Raw genomic sequence first — 24,213 nt, 5'->3', positions numbered from 1 at the left:
CGACGGACTTCTTAGGAGTGAAACTGGAAGAAGGGCTTTGTTGGGGGGAACAATTGGATATCATTGAAAGTAAAATAGCGAGTGAAATTTTTGTCTTGAGGAATTTAAATAAATTGAATAATAAGACTATTGAAGTCGGTCTATCATTGCTTGGTGGAGTCACATATTAATTATTCAGTGGCCCTATGGGGAGCTAGAGAGAGTATAACCTTTAGCAAATTTTCATTTGTCAAAAGAAAGCACTGCGCACTATGTCTCTTGTCTCGTATATCCCACAATGGAACATGCTCTTGAACCAAACCTATCAAATAGCCTTCCTCGCTATTCCTTGGTTTTCATTATCTTTTATTTATAAATTTTAAGTTATTTATAATTTAGTTTTCCTCTTTTTTTTATCCCTTCTTAATGCATGGGGATTATAGATTCATCATTGAAAACTATTTTAATGTAGTTTAGATCTCTAATAAAAATTGAGATTTCTCTTTATAATTATAGATATAACGCATATTGTTATGATAACTCGAGCTTACGCACAGGCCTTTGTTGCCTATGTAAGCTCTTTCCTATCTGATACAAGAATTTTATACAAGAATAAAATTGTGATAGCTCAAGAGTTTTATTGTTTAGTATAGTTCTATATTTTGTTGTTTGTTTTTAGTAAGTATATTATATCGTTTCTTGAATTGTATAAACTTTATTGCTCAAGATTCTATGTAACTGCTTTGAATTGTATTCAGAAGGAAAAAATAAAATTGAATTGAATTGACTTAGAAAGACCGGTTTCGGTTATTACACCATTGTCTATCTCTTACTATTATTATTATTATTATTATCCCTTTTATAAGCACGCTCTTGCGGAAATATTTTCAAAGAAGGGGCACTTCAATGCAACCTTCCTTTCATCTTTATAACACTGTTTGACTATTTTATGAACCTGCGCACAATACTTACAGTGTCAAGGAGGACAGATTTTTGCATTCTCTTCAGCACCTCGTCTGCCAAGTCAATACTTCGACATATTTCCACAACCGACTTGAGTATCAGGCCATTGACTATTATTACAATTGGAAGTACTCTCACTGTATTCAGCCCATACATTTCCTTCAGCTCAAATGATAGCTCTTGGTATTTTCTGATTTTCTCGCCTCTGGTCTTCTGAGCATTCTCATCTGAAGGTACAGCGATATCAATTATATAAGCCCTCTTCTCCAGCTGATCCAATACTAGGATGTCAGGCTTGTTGTGTACTACTCGCCTGTCTGTAATCATTTGGACATCCCAGTACTAGATCTTGACGTGATTGAACTCAACCAGAGGAGGAGGCTGATAGTTATAGTAAGGGGGGATCTCTGCAATATTCCCAAACTTGATCTGCATCTCCAAGTGCACAATTTTTGCCACATTGTTATGGCGCAACATATACTCTCTTGGGGCTGCACTGAGCAGCCGGATACAATATGTTGGATACTTTCTACTGCACTGGCACACATTCTGCATTTGTCACTTATGGTCCTGTCTCCCATTACATGCCTCCTATAAGCATTTGTTGTCATCACTTGATCTTGAATCGCCTGTACAAAGCCCTCAGTCTCTGGAAACAAACTTCCCACTGTTAGCCACATACAAGGCAGCTCTTGACTTATTGGCTCTGAATTAAGGTGCCCATAAAACCGTCCATGTAACTCTTTTGTTATCCATTCTTCTTTTAGGTCATGAGCAGATAGCAGCTCGCTACTTCTTTGGTTCCTTAAATCAAGGGCTGTTTAACCATTATCCAGCTGGCATACCTTCACAAACAAATCTGAATCAGCATTCTGGAAGTAAGATCTTAACTTCGTTGCCTGACTTACACACATAACCTTGATATCCTCTACAAACCGCGACCTCCCATACTCCTTGGTAGGTACAGTTGAGCAACCGAGGCACGTGGATGATGCATCCTGAATTTAGTCATCCTTGTCCTGACATACCTATCAATCTGCTCCAATCGAGTATCTGACCACTTCAGAATTCCAAAGGTGTAGGTCAATGCTGGGATCACCCAAGTATTCACAGCCTTGATGCAATTCTTTGCAGATAGTTTTCCTTTTAGAACCCTATCAAGTCTGCTGCGGAATTCACCTTCCACTTTTGTGAGCACTTCTGTTTTTGAGATTTTCAAATGCTGATAAAGTCCCAAGTACTTATATGACTGTCCTTGCTTGAGCTCTGATATCTCACTATCCAGTGCTCTCAGTTCATCCCTCTGCATTTTCATTTGACCCTTCTCCACCTGCAGCACAGCACACTTACTTAATCCAAACTTCATGCAAATGCTCTGACTGAAGGCAGAGACTAGCTCAATCATACCCTGCATTATTATTATTATTATTATTATTATTATTATTATTATTATTATTACTATTATTCCTTTCACGGTTAATGCATCATTGCCTGTTCCGAACCTCATAGTTTCTATAATCGGACCATCTTTTTCTTGGACGTCCTCTATCTCGTTTCCCAACTGGTTGGTACAATAAGGACTGCTTAGGAATCCGGTCTCCACTCATTCTATTCACATGTTCTAACCAATCATTCCTACTCCCATTTATTTTATCTTCTATTTAAATTCAAATTTATTTATTCAAGTAAGTTACAATACATTCTGGTTCATACACGAATCTACAATAAATTACAGTACAGAAGCTAATTATGCAACAAATTTCACATATTATGAAAACTTATTAATTATTACAATGAAGATTGAATGCAACATTAGAATATTGATAATATAGTATTGTAATGTAACTACATAAATCAGCGGTGTTTCAACAATGAGTAAATGATAATTTCAATGAATAAATATACACCCCACTATAAATTATATGTGTTGGGGTATAAGTAATTGCTTATTGCGTGTTATAATTACTATTTACAAACTTCATTCACTGATATGGAATTAAAGTTTTTCATAATAAAATTAGTAAAAATTTATAATACAAACAAAATTATGAAATTAGTAGATAAATATTAATGTTAAGGATGATAATAAGAAAGGTTATTTTTAGAAAAATGAAAAACAGTAAAGAGAAGAATGAAGAATAAATAGTTTCAATATTTACAGTCTAACTAAATTTTCACAATTTTCCACTCCAATATCAACCAACCAGGAAAATAAACTTTTCTTGAACCTGTGTCTATTGAATTCCTCCTTAATGTAACTTGGTATTGAATTGTAAATTTTTGGTCCCAAATATATGTAGTTTCCTTGCCCAAATGTAGTGTTCATCCTTGGTACTATTGAATGCGTGGTTCTCTGCCTTGTTTGATGGTTATGATCTGCCAGTCTTATGTGTTCGTTGTTTCTCCTCATTCGCGTGATGATAGCCTGGATGTAGAGTTGTCTTACACTCAGTACTTTACTGTCCTTGAAAAAAATGTTCGTGGGGAATTGATTCTCCTTGAAGCCTATTATTTTTAGTATTCGTTTTTGAAGTTTATAGAGAGGTTCAACATGTATAAAATTCGTAGCTCCCCAGATAATTATGACGTATCTTAAAATTGATTGCACTAAAGAAAATAAACAGTTTTTAATGACTCATAGTTGAGGATTTTACGGAGTTGATAGAATTTGTAGAGAAGCTTCCTGATCCGGGTAATTGATAAATTAATGTGCTTGTCCCATTTGAATTTGTTGTCCACTATTGTTCCTAAATATTTTATTTCATTGACTTGTTGAATTGAAGGGCAATCACACGGGTTGTTGGTGCTTCCACAGTGATGCAGGATTATTGAAGAATCCGGTGGTCTCGTCCGTTCTGTCAGTGAAAAGGCTAAAAATTTCGTTTTTGTTGCATTTACTGTAAGAAAATTTTCTCTTAACCATTTATCGACTTTCATCAATTCTTCCTGTGCCAGATTAAAAACTTCCTCCCAGGTGTTTCCTTCAAATAGTATACACGTATCATCAGCAAAAGCTATTACTCTTCCTCTTATCTTAATTGAACATAGCTCATTTGCATATGCCAAATACAGAATTGGCCCAAGAACTGTTCCTTGGGGAATCCCAAACTTCATCGTTTCCTCTGAACTGAGATGTTCTTCAACTTTAACTTTCTGACGCTGGTCACAGAGGTATGATCTAAACCATTCTAGAGGAACTCCTCTAATTCCCATGGCTTCTAATTTATTCAGCAGCAAACTGTGATTAACAGTGTCAAAAGCTTTTGCTAGGTCCAGGAACACTGCTGCACATTTTTTTGTTATTTTCTAGCTTATCTGTGACAAAATTTGACAATTCTAATACCGCATCTTCTGTACTCCTCCCCTCACGAAAGCCAAATTGATTCCTAGATAGTAAATGTTTTTTTCCATGTAATTCACAAGACGTTTCTTTACCAGTTTTTCCAAAATCTTAGAAATATTGCTTATAAGTGAAATAGGCCTATAATTGGTGGCATCTGTTTTGTCGCCTCCTTTATGTAATGGTCTAACACATGTCTATTTCATAGCTTTTGGAAAAATTCCTTTTGACAGACTTAAATTAAATATGTGAATTAATGGTTTTACAATTACATTTTTTATCGACTTCAATGTTCTATTATTGATTCCATCAAGTCCTGGAGCACTGTCATTTCACAAACTACTAATAGCTTCAAGAAGCTCATCTTCAGTTACTGGGTGTAAGTAGATGGAGTGTAGAGTCTTGTAACAGGTTTATATTGGGATATGATTTGGTCTAGTGGTTTTCTCAAGGAATCTATCATTGTCTCCGCCATTTCTCCACCTACATTTGTGAAAAAGTTTTTCATGTGGTTGAGCACAGTTTCTGGATTTTCCTTTAGATTGAAAATCCTATCATCTATTTTAATAGCATTCAATTTCATTTTTGTTTTCGATTTAGAGTCAGTAGCATCTTTGATTACTTTCCACATTTTTTTATTATCCTTTCCAGCTTCATACAATTTCTCTCTATAGTATTGGTCCTTTGTTTCATGAATTAAAGCTGTGAGTGTATTGCAAAAATACTCAGCTGAGCTCTGATATCTGTGTTTCTGAAACGGTCTTCTCTACTGCACCTATATGTTCTACGCAGAGTTTGTCTCTATTAACTGAATCAAATGTTTTTCATTTCAATTATTCATAACACCTAAATATACAACGCTGATTTTTTGTTTTTACAAAATATGTTTTTCAGACATTCCAAATTTTAGAATAAATCATGGGAAAGAGACGGAGATCCCGAAAATCTTCTGTGAGTTCTCAATTGATTGATGTTTCCGAGATTGCCAAGCAGGTACCTACAAATAAAACCAATGTAGAGAAAAGAGATACGGATTCAACAGAAATCCAAACATACAATGTTGTGACTACAAATATCGAGGAAATAAATAATGAATCGTTTGTTCTCGATTGCGAAAATTCAGTGAATGTTGTTCCTGCAGCTCTAATTGAAGTTAATAATAATACAACGGAATTGGTCGATAAAAATTCGGCTGAAGTTAGCAATGACTGCATACTTACAGGGCATCAAAAGAAAGGCAAAGAAAATACTGAAAGTTCTCAGGAAAAGCGAGATTTATTTAAAAATCTTCTAAAATTTCTGAAAAAATCCATCGAAAAGGCTACGAACTTTGTTGATGATCAAGGTGAGTGAAATTTTCTAACATCTTCAACTATAAATTTGCTAAGAAGTCCAAAGAAGTCTTTTGAGATGGTAGATTGCGGTTTCAAAAAATGAGTCAATGCGTAATTGAAATAACATTAAAAACTTATTAGTCAGTGCGCTAGTTTATAGCTCTATCTTGAATAAATGAATGAATAAATTGATTTGTTTTGAACTATTTTGCCGACACTCAAAAAATTAGACTGTGGTATCGTCATAATAGTTCAAAACGAATTTTTAACTTGAAGTTCGTCAAGGATAGTGAAATAGATAAGAATAAATTTATATTTTTGTCACCATCAATGACAAAGTCGTAATGATATGCAGTATAATGGTTTGGTTTCAGCTTTCGTGGATGTGTTCAAAAAGAAGCAGCTTCACAATCTCTGCCGAGAAGCTGCTAAATTGCACAAAACAAGCTCATTGAGACCTCTTCCCTTCGATAAAATGGACTTTACCGTCGCAATTCTAAACAAAATCATAAGCCATGGAAATGGAATCGTGGTCTCAAATTCTCAGGTACTTTAATTCACATTTTTTATTGATTAGCTTAGATAATGTGCATGGCAAAAATATAGTTTAGGGGTAAAAACTCCATCACGGAATAGAAATCCAAATAGAAAAATAAAAATTCCAAATAGGAATAGATATCTCTTCAAACAAATTCTATCTATTTGAAATATTCCATATCTATGGCTATAAGTTGGTGACTTGCCTGTATTCTTATCATCGGAATCTTTTCTAAATTTGCAATGATTTTTTTCAACTGTCTTCTATTTTTCTAAGTGTGATATGAATAATGTTATCTGTTCATGAATTTCATGCTCCACCAGTAAATAAATTTCACTGATACTAGAAATACTTATATTCAAGCACACAATACAATACTTTATGAATACTTACTTATAATACGTAAATCTTTCCGATACTGATTAATGTTGGCATAATGTCATTACTCATCAGTTTCTCTTGAGTAGTGAGTAGTGGATCGGGAATATAATTATGGTTTGGGAATATTTCCGTGTCCAAGAAATTTTTGGAATATATGGGAACTTATTGTTGAAAACTGAAAGACATTATAAAGAAAACATAATTTTGTACAATATGTGAGGTCACTTACACATCGTATTGCACTCCCAGCTTATCACTGCTTTGAATTTATCTAGACTACACCTGCTCCAGTACATGAGTTTCAGTTTCCAGTTTATCCATAGTTGATTATGTCGAAAAAATTAATTTTCTTTATATTTGCAGTAAATTTTACATTATATTTCTAAAATTTTGCATATTTTATTTGATTGCATGTTTTTTTTTCAATGAAATGAAATGTATTTATTTATTAATATGAACTATTAATCTGAAATCTCATGTTAAATATTTTTGCAGGACAATTGTTATGATTTGAGCAGCAAATCAGATCCGGTATTTAAAGGGGTTTATGCTTGTTTGCTGCAATTGTACATTTGGACGTCACCAGGCATCGACAAAAAACTCATTAACGATGAAGGCATTGAGAATGTTACATTATTTTTGAAACTTTGTCTCGACAATGTTGTTTTTCCGGCATATAATATGAATTCAGGTGAGATATTCAAATTAAAATTGTTGTGCAACTCATCAATATGCGTAGGGTAGTCACTAACGACAGGAATAGTGTGTTGAACTATTGAACATGACTGTGTTTACACATATTTCATCATACATTGTTGTGTCCTCACAGCGAAATCGTTTGAAAAAACTTGGAGGTTAGGTTTTTGTATCTTCGATTTCTTGTTGTTTTTCTTCACTGCTCTCTTTGAGCTTAAATTAGTTTTTCCTCCACCTACTGTCTAATGTACTTACTTCACTCCCTGGAACATAATATTAAAGTGTCACTTTTTCGCTCTGAGGAAAAAACAGAAAAACTCCCTTGGGCGGAAAAGTAACTCCATTTAAATAACATGGGAAGCATCTCCATTTAAAAAAAAAAATACATTGGAAATAGGTTAGAATGTCTAAGTTCAGATGAGAAAGCATATAGAGTAGTCATTGAGCCAACTAAATTCAATACCTCAACCAGATTTGATCAACATACGAAATATATGTTTGTATGATAAAATTATTACATACTTCATATTAGTATACTACAAAAATTTATAAATCTTTTTTAATATTCAATTTTATTCAAAATACCAGCCAACGAATATTTCCCATCAACTAATCAAATTTTGGAACATGAACTTCATCAGTTTGTAGTTATGAGTCGGCCATTGTTGTTACAACTTTTGCCGACAGATAGTGCATAGCGCTGTCGGCGGTGAACTGTGATTACTGCCAGCTGTTTACTTCTTAGGTTATGTTGTAACACATTGTTACTGGTCACGTAAGTTTCTAAAATTATTTTATTTGAAGTTTTTATAAAAATGTAGGTGGAGGAAAAATGTTGTGTACATCACGAATGAAAAATGCTTTTTCTCTCTCAGGGAAATTGTTTCCCTCGGCTCCGCCTCGGGACTCAATCTTTCCCCTCAGGGAGAAAAAGTGGTATTTTTCACTCTAGATGTACAAATAACTATTGTATCATTGTAATTTGTAATTTTACATAGGTTTATTCATTGTTATTGGTTGTTTATTTCATGTTAGAAGCTGCTGTCAAACAGCTGTCTTTTGTTTGAAGCCTTTCGCTGATGACACAATATGCATGACGAGCAAGAGTGTACACACATGTTCAACACACCTGTCCTGTCGTTAGTGGCCAACCTTAAAAACTAATTCCCAAGTAAATCTCCCAATTTCTTTTTCTTTCTTCCAATTTCATCTAAAATTAAAACTCACTGCTAATTTTACTTTGAATTAATCATCCTGCATGTCAGTGGAAATTTAGTCAATGTTGACGTGTGGACTGGTCCAGAGAACAGAGTCTAGCTGTAGTCTAGATTACTTCACCTGCCAATATTGAAAAATACGGGATTCATTTTAATTGGAATAAAGAAAGTAGAAAATCTTGGAACGTTTTTTCTCAAGATTCCAATGTTAGTGTTCAAGATTATTTCTCTATTGTAGAGTATAGTAAGAGTCCAGATCAGGTACTTCAAAAAATTAATAAGTAGTGAGGTTGTGTTACAACTTCCTTTACTTTTTCAACAATAAAGTATATACCGCTACTAGATGAAAATTTTTCTTTATCCATCTTTTGATATTCTATCTGTTTATAAATTGCTATTGCTTTAGTTTTGGTTAGTAATTGCGTGGTTATTGGTTTCTAATTTCGTTTCCAGGTTCTAATGGAGGCTCAATGAAGAAAAATGTCGGAAATAAAAAAGCAAATGAAGTTGATAAAATAACACTACAGCTATATAACGATCTTACAGAAGCAGTCCAGCTTCTAGAACTCTTACTCAGAGATCAAACTCTGACTGACACACACATTCTCAGGATAAACTCGTTCAGTATTCCAGCATTTTTCGTGAAAAACATTGGAAGTATCCAACTCGCCCTGCTGAAACTTGTCGAATGTGTATTCAGCAAGTACAAAAAACTCAGGAAAGTAATGCTAGATGATCTTATTTCTTGTATGGAAAAAGCAGCAGGCGATCTCAAACAATATGAAAGCTATAAACTGGAGAGTGGTGGAAAAATTCAAATGTTGACAGCTCTCCTGATGAAGATGGTACAGAGTGTCGTTCACTTTCCGCTGAGTTTGCTGGAACAAAACGAGGTTGACGTAAAAGTGGTGGCTGAAGAGAAGATAGGTGAGGCACGTAATGCGGCCATCCACTTCATGCAGAGTCTGTTGAGAATGTGCTGCGAAAATAGCAATGAAGGATTTAGGGGTGCTGTTGTCAGCCTTGTGCAAGATCTGCTTTCGGCTGTTGATAGACCCGAGTGGCCAGTTTCCGAAATTATGCTTCATATGTTTCTATTTGTTCTGGTAAGTATAATTTTAAAACTCATTTTTGCTATTTTTTGTTGATACTACCATTGAAGTGACTCAGCATCAAAACATGGTGGAGCGGTGAAGGTAGAAACAAAATTATAATGTATCATTCTTGTCCTCTTTGGTAGAGGGTAGACGAGAAATTAGCTGAGATTGTGAAAAGTATTGCATGTATTTAAGTGTGTTAGAACATAATGGGAGCAGCGAAGGTATGTTTATGTTTTTGAAGGGACGGATTCATAGATCCAAAGGCTCAAAGAACCTCACATGTCAACCGAAGCTTATTGTGTGCCCCAAAGTTTGTTATTTAGCAAACCAACTCCTGTGTCCTTTACAAGGTCCAGGAGTTTCTTCCCTATACCAACATCCCATTCCTCACCTGGTTGCTTGCAGCCAAACAGAGCCCTTCTTCTAGCTCCAAGTCTTTTGCAATCCAGTATGATAAGCTTGGCAGTCTCTTTAGACTGATTACAAAGCCTACACATCTGGTTTTCATTTCTGAATCCAATTGTGTGGATATGTTTCCTGAAGTGGCCATGTCCAGTTATCAGGGCAATCAATTGCTTGACCTGACCTCTACCCAGACTCACCAGCCAGGTGGTGAAGCGAGGGCTTGTGTCTGCCAGCAGCCTTTTGCCAAATGCTTGACCAGGGTGACCCTGCCATTGTTGGTGATGTAAATCCCTGGACCATTTACTTATTGTTTTGAAGGCAGTTGTTCTGCTTATGCCACAGCCTGGTTCTGGGCCAAAGAATGGCATACTGGAACCCCACTTGGCAAGCTCATCTGCATGCCTACAAAGGCCAGGTACCCAACCAAGATGCACAGAGTTGTGTGTTGCAAGCCTGCTGAGTGTTTTGTGGCACTCCCACACAAACTTGGACTTTATTTCATTGTAGTCAAGAGCCTTGAGGGCTGCCTGACAATCTGACAGGATTACTATATGCTTGTTGCAATAGCATCTGGCAATGCCTATGTTGGCACAAGCCATGATGCCAACCAGAAAGATGATACAGTGTTGTCCCAGACTTGCATAAACTTGTGTTCCAGGTGAATCACTGTACACCCCATTCCAGATTTCCCTTCAGTGAGAGAACCGTCCATGTACCAGACAAGGTTGGCTCTTTTGGGATAGGGCCCTTCCTCAGACTTCCACTCCTCTCTAGAGCAGAATTTAACAGAACGGTTTAGTGAAAACCAACTCTGTACTCATGACATCTGATGTCATTTCAAGCACAGGGCTGTGAGCTACAGCTTTGGTGATTGTGCAGTGGCCTGTTCTGGACAGTCCTTCTCTCCATTGGCCTGCAACTTTCAGTCAATAGACTGATTCTCGTGCTTCTGTCATTATAAAAATTTGCAATGGCAGTAAGCCAAGAGCAACTTCAAGAGTTGCTGATGGGCTGCTCCTGAAAGCTGCAGTGACTAGAAGTGTTTGCATCCTTTGTAGACTTGTGAGTTTGGCTGTTGCTGTAAATGCCCACCAGACTAGTGATCCATAAGTTACCTGAGGCCTTATTACTGCCTTGTACAGCCACAGTGCTATGTTAGGCTTTATCCCCCACATGGAGCCTGCAAATTTCCTGGATGTCATAAGCGCCCATTTCGCTTTATGCAGTGTATTGTTTAAATGATGAGTCTTGTTTAAATGATAAGTTTTCCAAGTCAGCTCTGAGTCAATGGTCAGTCCTAGATATTTGTCTGCACTTGATACTTCAAGCTGTGTAAATCCAAGTTTAAACCTGGAGAGAGACTCCAGATTCTTTTTCCATGTAAATGTAATGTCTACAGTCTTCGAGGGACTTATGGTCTCTCTCCAAGAAACCAGTCATTAACAATTTTGAGGTTGATGTTCATGACATCAGCAACAATGTTGGTGAACTTTCCCTGTACCATGAGGACTATGTCGTCAGCATAGCCTTGGAGAAATACACCTTTACTGGTAAGTTCATGAAGGAGACCATGAACCATAAGGTTCCACAGAAGAGGTGAGAGCACACCTCCCTATGGACAACCCTTTGCAGGCGCGATCACCATGGACGCACCTTGAAGATCGGCCCTGATCCGCCTGGAGCAGAGCATGGCCTCAATCAACCTACATATGGTAGGCTCAAGACCACGCCCCCGCAACGCTCGAACCATGGCCTTGCAAGTGGCATTGTCAAATGCGCCTTCAACATCCATGAAGGCACATAGAGCAATCTCCTTGGCAGCAAGGCTGTCCTCCACCCTGCTAATTACTATTTACAAACTTCATTCACTGATATGGAATTAAAGTTTTTTATAATAAATTAGTAAAAATGTATAATACAAACAAACAAAATTATGGAATTAGTAAATAAATATTAATGTTCTATTAAGGATAATAATAAGAAAGGTTATTTTTAGAAAAATGAAAAACAGTAAAGAGTGGAATGAAGAATAAATAGTTTCAATATTTACAGTCTAACTAAATTTTCACAATTTTCCACTCCAATATCAACCAACCAGGAAAATAAACTTTTCTTGAACCTGTGTCTATTGAATTCTTCCCTAATGTAACTTGGTATTGAATTATAAATTTTTGGTCCCAAATATGTGTAGTTTCTTTGCCCAAATGTAGTGTTCATCCTTGGTACTATTGAATACGTGTTTCTCTGCCTTGTTTGATGGTTATGATCTGCCAGTCTTATGTGTTCGTTGTTTCTCCTCATTCGCGTGATGATAGCCTGAATGTAGAGTTGTCTTACACTCAGTACTTTACTGTCCTTGAAAAAATGTTCGTGGGGAATTGATTCTCCTTGAAGCCTATTATTTTTAGTATTCGTTTTTGAAGTTAATAGAGAGGTTCAACATGTGTAAAATTCGTAGCTCCCCAGATAATTATGACGTATCTTAAAATTGATTGCACTAAAGAAAAATAAACAGTTTTTAATGTCTCATAGTTGAGGATTTTACGGAGTTGATAGAATTTGTAGAGAAGCTTCCTGATCCGGGTAATTGATAGATTAATGTGCTTGTCCCATTTGAATTTGTTGTCCACTATTGTTCCTAAATATTTTATTTCATTGACTTGTTGAATTGAAGGGCAATCACACGGGTTGTTGGTGCTTCCACAGTGATGCAAGATTATTGAAGAATCCGGTGGTCTCGTCCGTTCTGTCAGAGAAAAGGCTAAAAATTTCGTTTTTGTTGCATTTACTGTAAGCAAATTTTTCTCTTAACCATTTATCGACTTTGATCAATTCTTCCTGTGCCAGATTAAAAACTTCCTCCCAGGTGTTTCCTTCAAATATTATACACGTATCATCAGCAAAAGCTATTACTCTTCCTCTTATCTTAATTGAACATAGCTCATTTGCATATCCCAAATACAGAATTGGCCCAAGAACTGTTCCTTGGGGAATCCCAAACTTCATCGTTTCCTCTGAACTGAGATGTTCTTCAACTTTAACTTTTTGACGCCGGTCACAGAGGTATGATCTAAACCATGCTAGAGGAACTCCTCTAATTCCCATGGCATTTAAATGATAAGTTTTCCAAGTCAGCTTTGAGTCGATGGTCAGTCCTAGATATTTGACTGCACTTGATACTTCAAGCTGTGTAAATCCAAGTTTAAACCTGGAGAGAGACTCCAGATTCTTTTTCCATGTGAATGTAATGTCTACAGTCTTCGAGGGACTTATGGTCTCTCTCCAAGAAACCAGTCATTAACAATTTTGAGGTTGATGTTCATGACATCAGCAACAATGTTGGTGAACTTTCCCTGTACCATGAGGACTATGTCGTCAGCATAGCCTTGGACAAATACACCTTTACTGGTAAGTTCATGAAGGAGACCATGAACCACAAGGTTCCACAGAAGAGGTGAGAGCACACCTCCCTATGGACAACCCTTTGCAGGCGCGATCACCATGGACGCACCTTGAAGATCGGCCCTGATCCGCCTGGAGCAGAGCATGGCCTTAATCCACCTACATATGGTAGGCTCAAGACCACGCCCCCGCACCGCTCGAACCATGGCCTTGTAAGTGGCATTGTCAAATGCGCCTTCAACGTCCATGAATGCACATAGAGCAATCTCCTTGGCAGCAAGGCTGTCCTCCACCCTGCTCACAAGCTGATGCAGGGCTGTTTCACAGGACTTGCCCAACTGATAAGCATGCTGATTCCTGTGGAGGGGAGTGTCTGAAAGCACTCCCTTCCTTAGATGTCTTTCCACCAATCTTTCCAGCGTCTTCAAGAGAAACGATGTGAGACTGATGGGACAAAATGATTTTGCAGTTGAGTAGTCTGCTCTTCCTCTCTTTGGAATGAAGACCACTCTACTGAGGCACCAGGCTTGAGGTATGTACCCATAAGCCAGACTTGCTCTAAAGAGTTCACACAAGAGAACTAATAGAGCTTCTGGTCCTTGCTGCAGCATAGCTGGTATTATGTCATCCCATCCCCCCAGGATATTTGAAGGGACCAAACTTGGTTATGGCTCATTCAACTTTGGAAGAGTGTGACAATTCGCCTGGCTAAAGTCCAGTTTCCACAATCAGCTCTTGGCCATGAACTCATTTCACTGTTGCCAGACATGCCTGAGCAATCATGCTGAAAATTACAATCTGGAAAACGAGAATCAAGAAGAAGTTTGAGACTCCCATCAATTCATGTGGTATATTGTCCCCCTAATTATCTAAGAGTTCTCAAGAGGCTAATTGGGCTTGAAGCTCAAACACACTGCTGCACTGAGACTGTTTATCTCCTGTGTAAATTGTCTCCAAGAGTTAACTTTAGCTTTCTTGATTGCAAGGCTATATTCTGTGAGTGCCCTGTGGTATGGCTCTAAAAGCAGTCATGTGGTATGGTCAGCAGTCCACGACTTACTATTAGTGTGACTCTTTCCCCATCGCAATGGGCAATTGTCCTGAAAGCAGCTCATGACTGCATTCTGAAGGTCAGAAGCAATCTGATCAATGTCTGCAAAGCAGGTGACCCTCCTGCCTAATGACCCAAGTTGAGACAGGAGGTCAGACTTCTAGAGTGACCAATCTGTTTTCCCTCGAGTTCCAGTAGCAGGAAGAGCTGCCTTCACTGGCAAAAAGCAGCAGATGCTGCTTTCAATGCGGTGGAGATTGATTTGAAGGACCCTGGGCATTATCCTTAACTGGTGTTGAGATGATTGAAACTTGTCAGAGTCCTAGGTTGGCTCTAGAGTTGACTGACCTAACAGCACTGACCTCATCCAGGAAACAGACAAATCCGTAACCTTTCGGGTCTGGCTTGGCTGGCAGGACATTTCACTCCTTCACCTTCAAGGTGGGGTTTTGCTTGATGAGCATCTCAATGATATTTTCTGGAGTTTTCTTCAGAAGCAATGGATGAGTTCTAAAGAATACCCTCACTGACCTCAAGATTTCTTTTCTTGGGCCAACAATAAGTTTCTTCTCCCCAAGTGGTTTGAGTCTGGGGATGAGTGCCTCCAGCCAATGCTTAGTAGCATCGTTGATGCAGGATATGACCAGGGCACCTTTCTCCATGTAAGCGCCTGCAAACGATGGAATGCATCCATCCTCAAGGGGTAGGAGCTCATCTATAATGGCTTCTTGAATGACTTTTCTTTGCTCTGCTGAAAGCTTAGCCTCAGGATATCCTTCCAAGACAATAGCCATTTTGGTGGCAGAAGTGTCCCTGTAAGAGGCTCCTCTTCTGGAAGTATCTAGATTCAGGGTTTGGTCCTCATGACCTGCGTGAGTTCCACTCCTGACCTTTTTTGTAGGTCCTTCCACTGCGGGAGGGGTCGCCAAATCACCTATGGGGCGCTTGGCCGCACTCGACCCAGCCTCATGACTCACGTTTGTGCCTGGAGTTTCACCCCTCTCTGGTCTCTTATGTTTATTCCTTTTGCCCCTCCGAAACGTTGCAGGGTCAAAAGCCTCACCACTTCCAAGAAGTTTTGCCTGAATGGCCGCCCTTCTTCGAGAAGTGGTTTGAGAAGCTCATCCTTCCTCTCCAGTTGGGACTGTGTGATTGAGCTTATGTCATCCATATCATAATCAGTAGAAGCCTCTACGTGAGAGTGCAACAGAACATCCTGTGCACCTGAAGCACCCATTTCAGATTGAGGAACCTGCCCTGATGGTCAGATCCTGATGGGTTTGAGGGCGAGGCAACTTCCAGAGTTGCCTCCGGGTTTGTTTTTGGTCTAATTGTTTTTCCTTTGTCCATGTGGTTCCCACGAGCAGCTAGAGAAGATTAGTCGACCCAGAAAGAGCCCCGTATGTCCAGGCAAGGCAAAGAACTGCATGAGGGCGCCTGGTATCCTGCAGGCACTGTTAGAGGCACCATGTAAAGAAGGCCTGGTACCTTCGACCCATCAGCACGGTCCGCATCACACCTTGGGTTGACCTGAAAGAAACAAGAAAGAGAAAAAGGAAGAAAGAAATAAAGAAGAGAGAATATGGCCAAGGAAGGCCGAAAGATGGAAAAGGGAAAGAAATAATGGCACACAGCTAAATCAATGGAAAAAGTGCCACTCTAGAAATGAAACAGTTCCAAAGCATACTAAGAAGGAGTAGAAGGGCTTTGGAAAGGGGGCCCCTTTTAGTCGCCTCCTACGACAAGCAGGGATACTGTGGGTTAATTAATTCTGGTTTCAACAGATTCTTGAGTCCGATGTTCGACTCTAAGCTCCCCCAGCCCAAAGGGGGCGCAGCGGAGGTAGGTTTGAAGGTGGAAGGAAGTGGAGACATTTAGATACGTGCATTATTTTCAACTTTCTCAGCTACCTTCTCTGATACTACCTAACTTTGCTGCTACACTATATTTTGCCCATAAGTAGTGGTTAAGTAGTTCTCAACTTGTGTTAATTAGATCAAATTTTTAATAATGAATAAAAACAAACTTGATGTTGCCAACCACTGAACTAAATAGTAGTTGAACCATAGTGGTTGATAATACCTTGTTCTTAGAATGTAATATAATTATGCTGGCTTGAATTCTTAATAAAACAATATATTGTGAACTAATCAAAGAATTTTCCATAATACGAACAAAATGGTTATGAGATGTAATATTGATGGGAGGGATAACAGGCGAATGGACCTGCTGTTTTAGGTTACCGAGATCCACCATGTAGTGGTTTTGAAGGACATAAAAGTGTCAGCTTGTTGGAGCTGGCCTCAAGCAACAGAGAGTATGGCATCTTAAGAATACTCAAATAATTTCAAAAACTATTTTATAATAAAAATTTGGGATTAAGAGCTGAATGATATAGCCTATAGCTATTCACAAACGTCTGTAAACTGTTATCAGTGGATATCAGCTAAACTATTTGTGCATTCAGGGACTGAATTGAAATTGTATTTTGTACCAGTGAGCAGAATCTGACTTCAGGAAGTAGATGGAAGAAACCTTTTTGATACAAATTTCACATTGGAAAACCGTTTTCCGAAATGTTGAACTCATTTGTCTAATTCTCTATGTTGTTTAGTGACTGTTCAACTATTCATTCTTCATGTGCATGTTTTCTGGAAAAATTATTGTAATAAATAGATAATTCCATTTGTTTCAGTTTGAAAATCACCATGCAAGTCATCAAAAGAGGCTATTGTCATTGGAGTTTTTGACAGCAGTGTATTCGGCTCTTCAGGAAAAATCGAAAAAACATCAAGAAAATGAGCATAAAATTGATCAACTCTTTGAAAATATGCAACGGGAAGATGAACCTGATGAGGTAAATGATGTTTGTGTTACTTTCAGTTACAAAAACTCTATATGGAATTGCTCACACACAAATACACTACAGTGAAGCACTTCATTAATCAAAAACTCACACTAAAATACAACTCAACCTTGAAAGCACAACTCAATACAACTGAACTTAGATAAACTTAATAAATATTCCCAACTAAATGTAGCACAACTCAACATAATGCAGTACAATTGAACTGATATAGTTATATATCCATAGTAGTTATTGGCAGATACGTGGATGACAATATATATCGGTGTTGTGTTGGGATGAGGCAAATTATATTGCCTCATTATTAAATTTATTATTATCATTATATGCCAAAATTATATTTTATGAGGCACTATTTTAGTGTGCTTTATTGAATTGGGATTAATCAGTGTGTTTTAATAGAGTTGTTTTCATTAATATATAAGCTAGTGTTAATTATGTGGTTAGTTGTTAGCTGCTCCTTGATTAATTCAACAATATTGTAAATTCCTACAATACTAGTCATGATTCACCGATTTTATTGTTCCATATAGTCACATGTCAGTGATCAAGTTTCTTCTGGAATTTTCAATTGAATAACTCAAAAATATTTTTGGAAAATACTAAAGCAAAACTGTATTGAAACATTGTGAACACCACTGTGAATTGCCAGTTCAGACGGTCAACTTTCAACTAGTGATTAAATGGTTGAAATCATGCGATTTGTAGTAATGTGCACAAAGATTTAGTGTAAACATTTCTGAATGACTACTTACTTTATTATGATTGCAGAAGTGTAGAAAGATTGAACTCGAAGATTCGAAGAAAGTTGAACTCCTGCAAAATGCCTTGTTGGACTTCATCCTTCGTAGAGAAGACGTGGAACCAGCATTATTACATGCAAGACATCTACATTTGGCGCACTGGTATATTGAGAGGACGAAGACGCTCCTCAATAATAGCGAAAAACCAGTGGAGAAACCCGTGGATAAGAGAAGAAGTAGTTCCGGCCAAGCTAAGAAAACGCCCAAAGGTAAATCTCATTTCATTTCATTTACTTTCTGAAGTATTAATTCAAATTTCTTAATACTGGATTGTTAGCTGTTATTTTCTATTCAGTCGGCACTCTGCAATATTTCAACAATTGTTGATATCAATTGTTGATATTCATCAGTAAATTAATAAATGTTTAGCGTTAATAATCTATTATATAGGCCTAAGGATCATTGAAATTTCAGTTTCACTTATTTTATCAACTAATTAGTTTTGAATGTTTGCTAGTAAGCTTATATGATAATAATAATTATATTACTAAAATTATAAAGGGTGGATGAAAAGTCCGAGAACGGCTTCTTATCTCATACACAAAGGTAATTTGACGGTGGGTGTGATTGGGGATCTTACTCAATTTGAAAATACTTTACTATGACTTTAAAAATCTGGTCCGCCATCTTGAATCCGCCATATTGAATACAACTTCATTTTTTTAAATAGGAAGGTGGTCATGCGATGAATTATTTTGATACAGAATTTTAAGAAAAAAAGAATGCCGAAAACCGCATATCCATATCTCAAACCGTTTCGAAAATATTCACATTATAGTCCGGGCGCAAATGTCATTCCGTGGTCATTTTTGGGTAACAGCCGTGGAAGATGTCTCAATTTCTTCGTTAGGTCTGGCATAATAAGGATCGTGATGATGATAAGTCGAAATAACACCTCCGAAACAAGGTGGCCGTCAAAATTTTCAGGGTTTTGCTATATTGCTTGTATTTCAATAACCGTTCAAGATATTCAACCGTTTTTTTAGATGAAAATATTTGAAAAGTCTTCCTCTTCAATTTTTGTAGAACTCTAAAATAATCATAGTACAATATCCGAAATATTTATTCAATTCCAACAACTTTTAAAATTGTGAATATAACTTCAAACACTTGAAATCAGATTTTCGTCCGCCATCTAGGATTTTTCTATGATGACAAATGTTTTTGAGATTGCAATCATGGAAATCCCATTTCCACACATCTTTATGAAGAGATTGATACCATTTTCAAGTCTGTACCTTCAAGGGGTCATGAGTTACATAGTTTTCTAATTGTTCAGGTTTGACATAATGGTGAAAAAAGAGTGTTTTCCGCTGCAAACAGTAGTTTTTTTCTCTTTTTCAATGACGCTCCAGCCGTAGGAGATGTACTTACAGCCTACAACTAGATGTCATTTTGAAGCTTTTAAAATATTCTACAACACTGTTCAAATGATATTGGCGTTTGTTCACTCTGAATACATTTACAGGGTGAAAAATTAAATTTTGCCCTAAAAAATCTGATTTCAAGAGTTTGAAGTTATATTCACCATTTTAAAAGTTGTTGGAATTGAATAAATATTTCGGATATTGTACTATGATTATTTTGAAGCTTCCAGATGGCTGAATTGATCCGATATCGTCGACATTATTAGAATTACAGACGATTCCATGAAAATCGACATATTTTTTCCGCCATCTTTATCTTCGAAACGGTTTGAGATATCGATATGCGGTTTTCGCCATTCTTTTTTTCTTGAAATTCTGTATCAAAATTATGAATCGCATGATCACCTTCCTATTTAAAAAAAAAGAAGTTGCATTCAATATGGCGGACCAGATTTTTAAAGTCATAGTAAAGTAGTATTTTCAAATTGAGTAGGATCCCCAATCACACCTACCGTCAAATTACATTTGAGTAATTAAAAGATATATTAAGCCGTTCTCAGACTTTTCACCCTCACTGTATACTAATGCAATGTTTCGTCAAAACAGGAAAATCGCCTGCAAAGTCATCAACCAGTGGCAACAAATCCACGTTGTCACAAAACAATTCGAATATGAAAATGTTACTGAACAAATTTCATGACAAACCAGTTATTAATATGAATTCACACCATGTAGAAGATGAAGATACCAGATTATTTATTGACGTTGGTATGGCTCAGTTGATAACTCATAGCTTTCTATCAAAGCGATCGCTGCATCTTAACTTCAACTCCTATTTGACATTGGTAAGTTTCGTTTCACTTCAAATGTTATTTTACGTTTATTCTTCTGAAATTCAAGCTCTCTTGATAAATTATTTCTGAAACCCTTATACAATAAAACCACCGTAATTCGTAGTTCACGGAACCAAGCCTTCACTACGAATTATGGAGGGTGATTAATTATCGAGGCTATAAAATTTGGAGATGATGACAAAAGAAATACTAACTATTGAATATCAGATATGTAATGAACAGTTAGAAGAAGTGTAGTATGAACTCTATGGTTTCAATGAAAATATCTAAAAATATTGTTAGATTTTTTGAATATATTCACTTCACTTGATTTTTTTACGATTTCAATAATTAAGTTTTAGTAATTTGTTATTTTTGCCTGCTTCAAGTGGTAGGGTGATCGCATGGAGTTCATTTTTGTTAATGTAGGCCAACAAACAACTCACAACTAACGAACTTATAACACTTGAAAACTGTTATAATTATTAATCACGCTTAAAAACTGAATAATTATTTACTAGTCGAATGCTGTTCTGAATTCTACTACTGTATCAGTAAACAATAATTTCACCTGACAGTCAATTTAATTTCCTGGAAATAATTTCCTAATTCTTTGGAAAATTAGTTGAGAGAAAGCTTACTACCCATTCCCATTTTTGTTCCTTAAACCAAGTTTTGGAAAAATCCAGATAATAAGAAATGTAGAGAGTTATTGTTGGAAAACGACTAAATAATATAGATGTTGGAGATAAGCCAGCACAAGATTTTGCTACGAATTAACGAGGGAACCGAAATTGCTTCATCACGAATTGAAGAGGTTATTTGAAGGGGCTGAGCTTTCATTACGAAGTAAAGAACTCCGAATTATCGAAATTTTACTGTATTAAAACTCTCCTGTATCAACAGTTTTGATAATCCTCCAATACTACTGTTGTTGTATAAACTACTTACTATTTTGGTCTATTAATTTATGCAAAATATGATACTGATTCTGTACTTCCACTGCTTTTGTTTTGTCATTATCAAATTCCTATTAAATTTTTAATTGAAATTTCTTCATTTCTTTGATCCTCCTCTGTCGTGATTGATAAGACGTTCCGCACCAAAATAATAATAATAAAGTTCCAAATAACGTTTAATGTAGGATATACTTTGCATGATAATTATACTTTTTCAAATCTGCATCGTATGTGGAATCTGATTTGTGAATTTCATTCGTTCCTTCAACTGTAATTCTCATTTCTACTTAGAATCTTAATATTTTACTTTCAGTTGCTGAGTGGATTGAAGGACACCTCGACACCGGTTCGTTTGAAAGCAATGCGCTGTCTCTCGCATTTGATAGTGGTTGCACCAGACGTGCTATCAATGAAGAATGTCGAGGCGGCTGTCAAGGCTGCAGTCTACGACCAATCCATTGCAATCCGAGAAAGTGCTATCGACATCATCAGTAAAATTGTTCTCAAAAAGTCCAACATGGATGATTGCCATATCACATTGTTGTCGGAAAGGATATTGGTGAGTTTTATAAACTTTTTAATTTTTCTACAATGTGAAGCTAAAGGAAACTAATGAAGATTGATGAACAGTACTTTTGTCATCATATTTATTTTTATCATTCTAAACAATTTTACGAGTGTCATTTTTTCAACCTCCGATTAGATTTACATTACATTTATTACATTCCTTAATCACAACATCAAATAAATGATTGAGAGAGAATCAACAGGATAAACCCAAAACTGTTCCTCTCCCTAATTTTGATAAAAACAGTCCAAATGAGGTTATGAAAACACTTTTATAAAGATACACAATGATTAGCCATAAATAAAAGACGAATGTGTATAGAAGAATATTTTTTTCACTAAATTTTATTCATATTTATGATTATCCTTTAACGTAATTGCCGTCAAGATTGAGACATTTGTCTTACCAGTGCAAAACCCTACCAAAACCCTCTTCATAAAATTTTGCTGCCAAATAAGTTTGATCGGGTTATGACGTTGTTTTGGAGTTCCTCGTTAGCTTGTAAGCTCTGCCCTCAAAGTCATGTCCTAAGTTTAGGGAAAAGGTATTAGTTACTAGTGACCAAATCAGGTTTGTTTGGTGAGTTATCAAAATCATCAAATTTGATTTGCTGGAGAATCCGTTTGGTTGCCCTAGCACTGTGGGACCGAGTTGTCTGTCATGCATCACAACGATTCCGGAAGTCATTTAAACCGAAGTCTTGAATTTTTCGATTTCATTCACACACAACCTCACTCATAACGTTTCCCGATTGAACTTGAATCATCCATCATTAGATTTATGCTAGACTATTGCCTTTTGCTTGCAAAAATTAATAAAGTTAACCTAGCACTTGGCGGGAGAGTGACGCAGCTATGTTTGTGGGAACTGGACAACAATTAACGATCTGGCCGCACCGATCACAGGGCGTTTGGTGGGGATGACAAGCTGTTCAGCTCTGTGAAAGTCCCCCCCCACCATTTGTGATATGTGATCGGAGGTTCAAAAAAACCCTCGTATTTACATTTGATATTTTGCAATGTTATCTTTTTTAAGTGATATTTACATTGTTTTCTTATCTTAGAAGTAACATGAAGATAATTATGATTGAGCACTGCGATATTTATTAATCTATAAATTTTGTAAATTAATTGCATTTTGTCTGCTTGATTTATAATTCTATGGCGAATGGACAGTAAATTTGAATTCGCTCTGTTAGTGTTTTAGCACAAGATTATAGTTATTTTGCATCTAGGGACTAAAGTGAAACTTATTCAATTATCTATTAATTTTATGATACACAATTAATGCATGATAAGAAAAAAAACTTGATGCTCCCAGAGGGAAACAATCGTTTCCAGAGCGAAGGTTATGAAGATAATTTCCCTGTTTCCCGAGTTGGACTTCGGTTCATTGATGTTGGAAAAGTATGTTGTAATGATTGATTTATAATTCTAACTGTAGGATACTGGAGTAAGCGTGAGGAAAAAAGTGATTAAAACACTTGGAGATCTCTGTTTGAAGTTCCCTGCGTCTCAGAAAACGCCTGAAATTGCTGCAAAAATAATGAAAAGAATTAGTGATGAACCAGGTGAGTGAATCTTTCTTTCACACATTTCATTTATGATCATGAGAAAACTTGACATTGAAGTGGCTTCTAGGAATCGAACTTTTTCTCTTGACTAAGCCATCTCGTCATTTCAAGTTCAATAATTTTCATTTTTCAGCATGAAAAATATTGTAAATATGTAAGTTATATAATGCTTTTGCATTATTTCGAATTAAAAAAAAATCTATTTGAGAATAATGGGGAAGTGTAATGAATATTCAATTTAGATTAAGTATTTTAACAATATTTCCTGACAGATTAGAATATGTTTCTACTTCACTAGAAATGATTCATAATATGCAATATTTTCCACAATGTTGAAACAAAAGTTAGAGTGTACGTTATACTTCATATAACATGTTATATGGAACAAGTTTCATCAACTAGCAAGCTTATTCTCATAAGAAAAAAATCTGGTGTGGTGCACTCACACAACTTTCCTTGCCGTTATGAAAATTGATCCCCTGACGGTAGTGTTCACGCGCATCTCAAGTCTACTATTTAAAGATCTGAGCCAGCTGGTGACAGGACAATACGCTGGAGACACACGAGGTTTGCTATCTCTTCATAGTGAATGATTTAATAGAATCAACAGTTACAAACAGTTTACAATGGAATAATCAAATTTTCTCGGATTTCAAGCTTATTTTCAATTTTAGGTGAAAATGTTACAATACATTAATTGTAGAGATTTACATGCTCAATCTTTTCCACTTGAAATTTTTCGTTTAAATTGTATCTGAAGCCTGATAATTGGAAAACTAAAATCAAACTTTGCATAGATGGGGCGGAGGTCCTGAAATTTTTACAGATTTGGGACTAG

At 36.6% G+C, this 24,213-nt stretch overlaps 2 protein-coding genes across 5 annotated transcripts in view; one reads left to right on the top strand and one right to left on the bottom strand.

Annotated features, from left to right (window-relative positions):
* Positions 1–1,269, bottom strand: part of LOC120353472 — a 1,660-nt gene extending 391 nt beyond the window's left edge. The window contains exon 1 of the mRNA XM_039437253.1: positions 952–1,269. Coding sequence (XP_039293187.1) covers positions 952–1,269 — 318 coding nt within the window. The remainder of the gene's footprint in view (positions 1–951) is intronic.
* The window catches only part of LOC111053649 (nipped-B-like protein), a 47,494-nt gene that overhangs the window by 7,766 nt on the left and 15,515 nt on the right, over positions 1–24,213 (top strand). For 3 of the 4 annotated variants that reach the window (XM_039437912.1, XM_039437915.1, XM_039437914.1), the window contains exons 2-10: positions 5,177–5,627; positions 5,991–6,163; positions 7,031–7,226; positions 8,902–9,554; positions 17,102–17,263; positions 18,044–18,284; positions 20,049–20,287; positions 21,548–21,793; positions 23,246–23,372. In XM_039437912.1, coding sequence (XP_039293846.1) covers positions 5,201–5,627; positions 5,991–6,163; positions 7,031–7,226; positions 8,902–9,554; positions 17,102–17,263; positions 18,044–18,284; positions 20,049–20,287; positions 21,548–21,793; positions 23,246–23,372 — 2,464 coding nt within the window. In that variant the 5' untranslated portion in view covers positions 5,177–5,200. Of the gene's footprint in view, positions 1–5,176; positions 5,628–5,990; positions 6,164–7,030; positions 7,227–8,901; positions 9,555–17,101; positions 17,264–18,043; positions 18,285–20,041; positions 20,288–21,547; positions 21,794–23,245; positions 23,373–24,213 lie in introns of all 4 variants that reach the window. The other variant, XM_039437913.1, reaches the window with a different exon arrangement.

The sequence above is a fragment of the Nilaparvata lugens genome, chromosome 11 (assembly GCF_014356525.2).
Source record: "Nilaparvata lugens isolate BPH chromosome 11, ASM1435652v1, whole genome shotgun sequence".
Lineage (NCBI taxonomy): Eukaryota > Metazoa > Arthropoda > Insecta > Hemiptera > Delphacidae > Nilaparvata > Nilaparvata lugens.
Note: the sequence above shows the minus strand (reverse complement) of the source record. Positions and strands in the feature narration are given on the sequence as shown.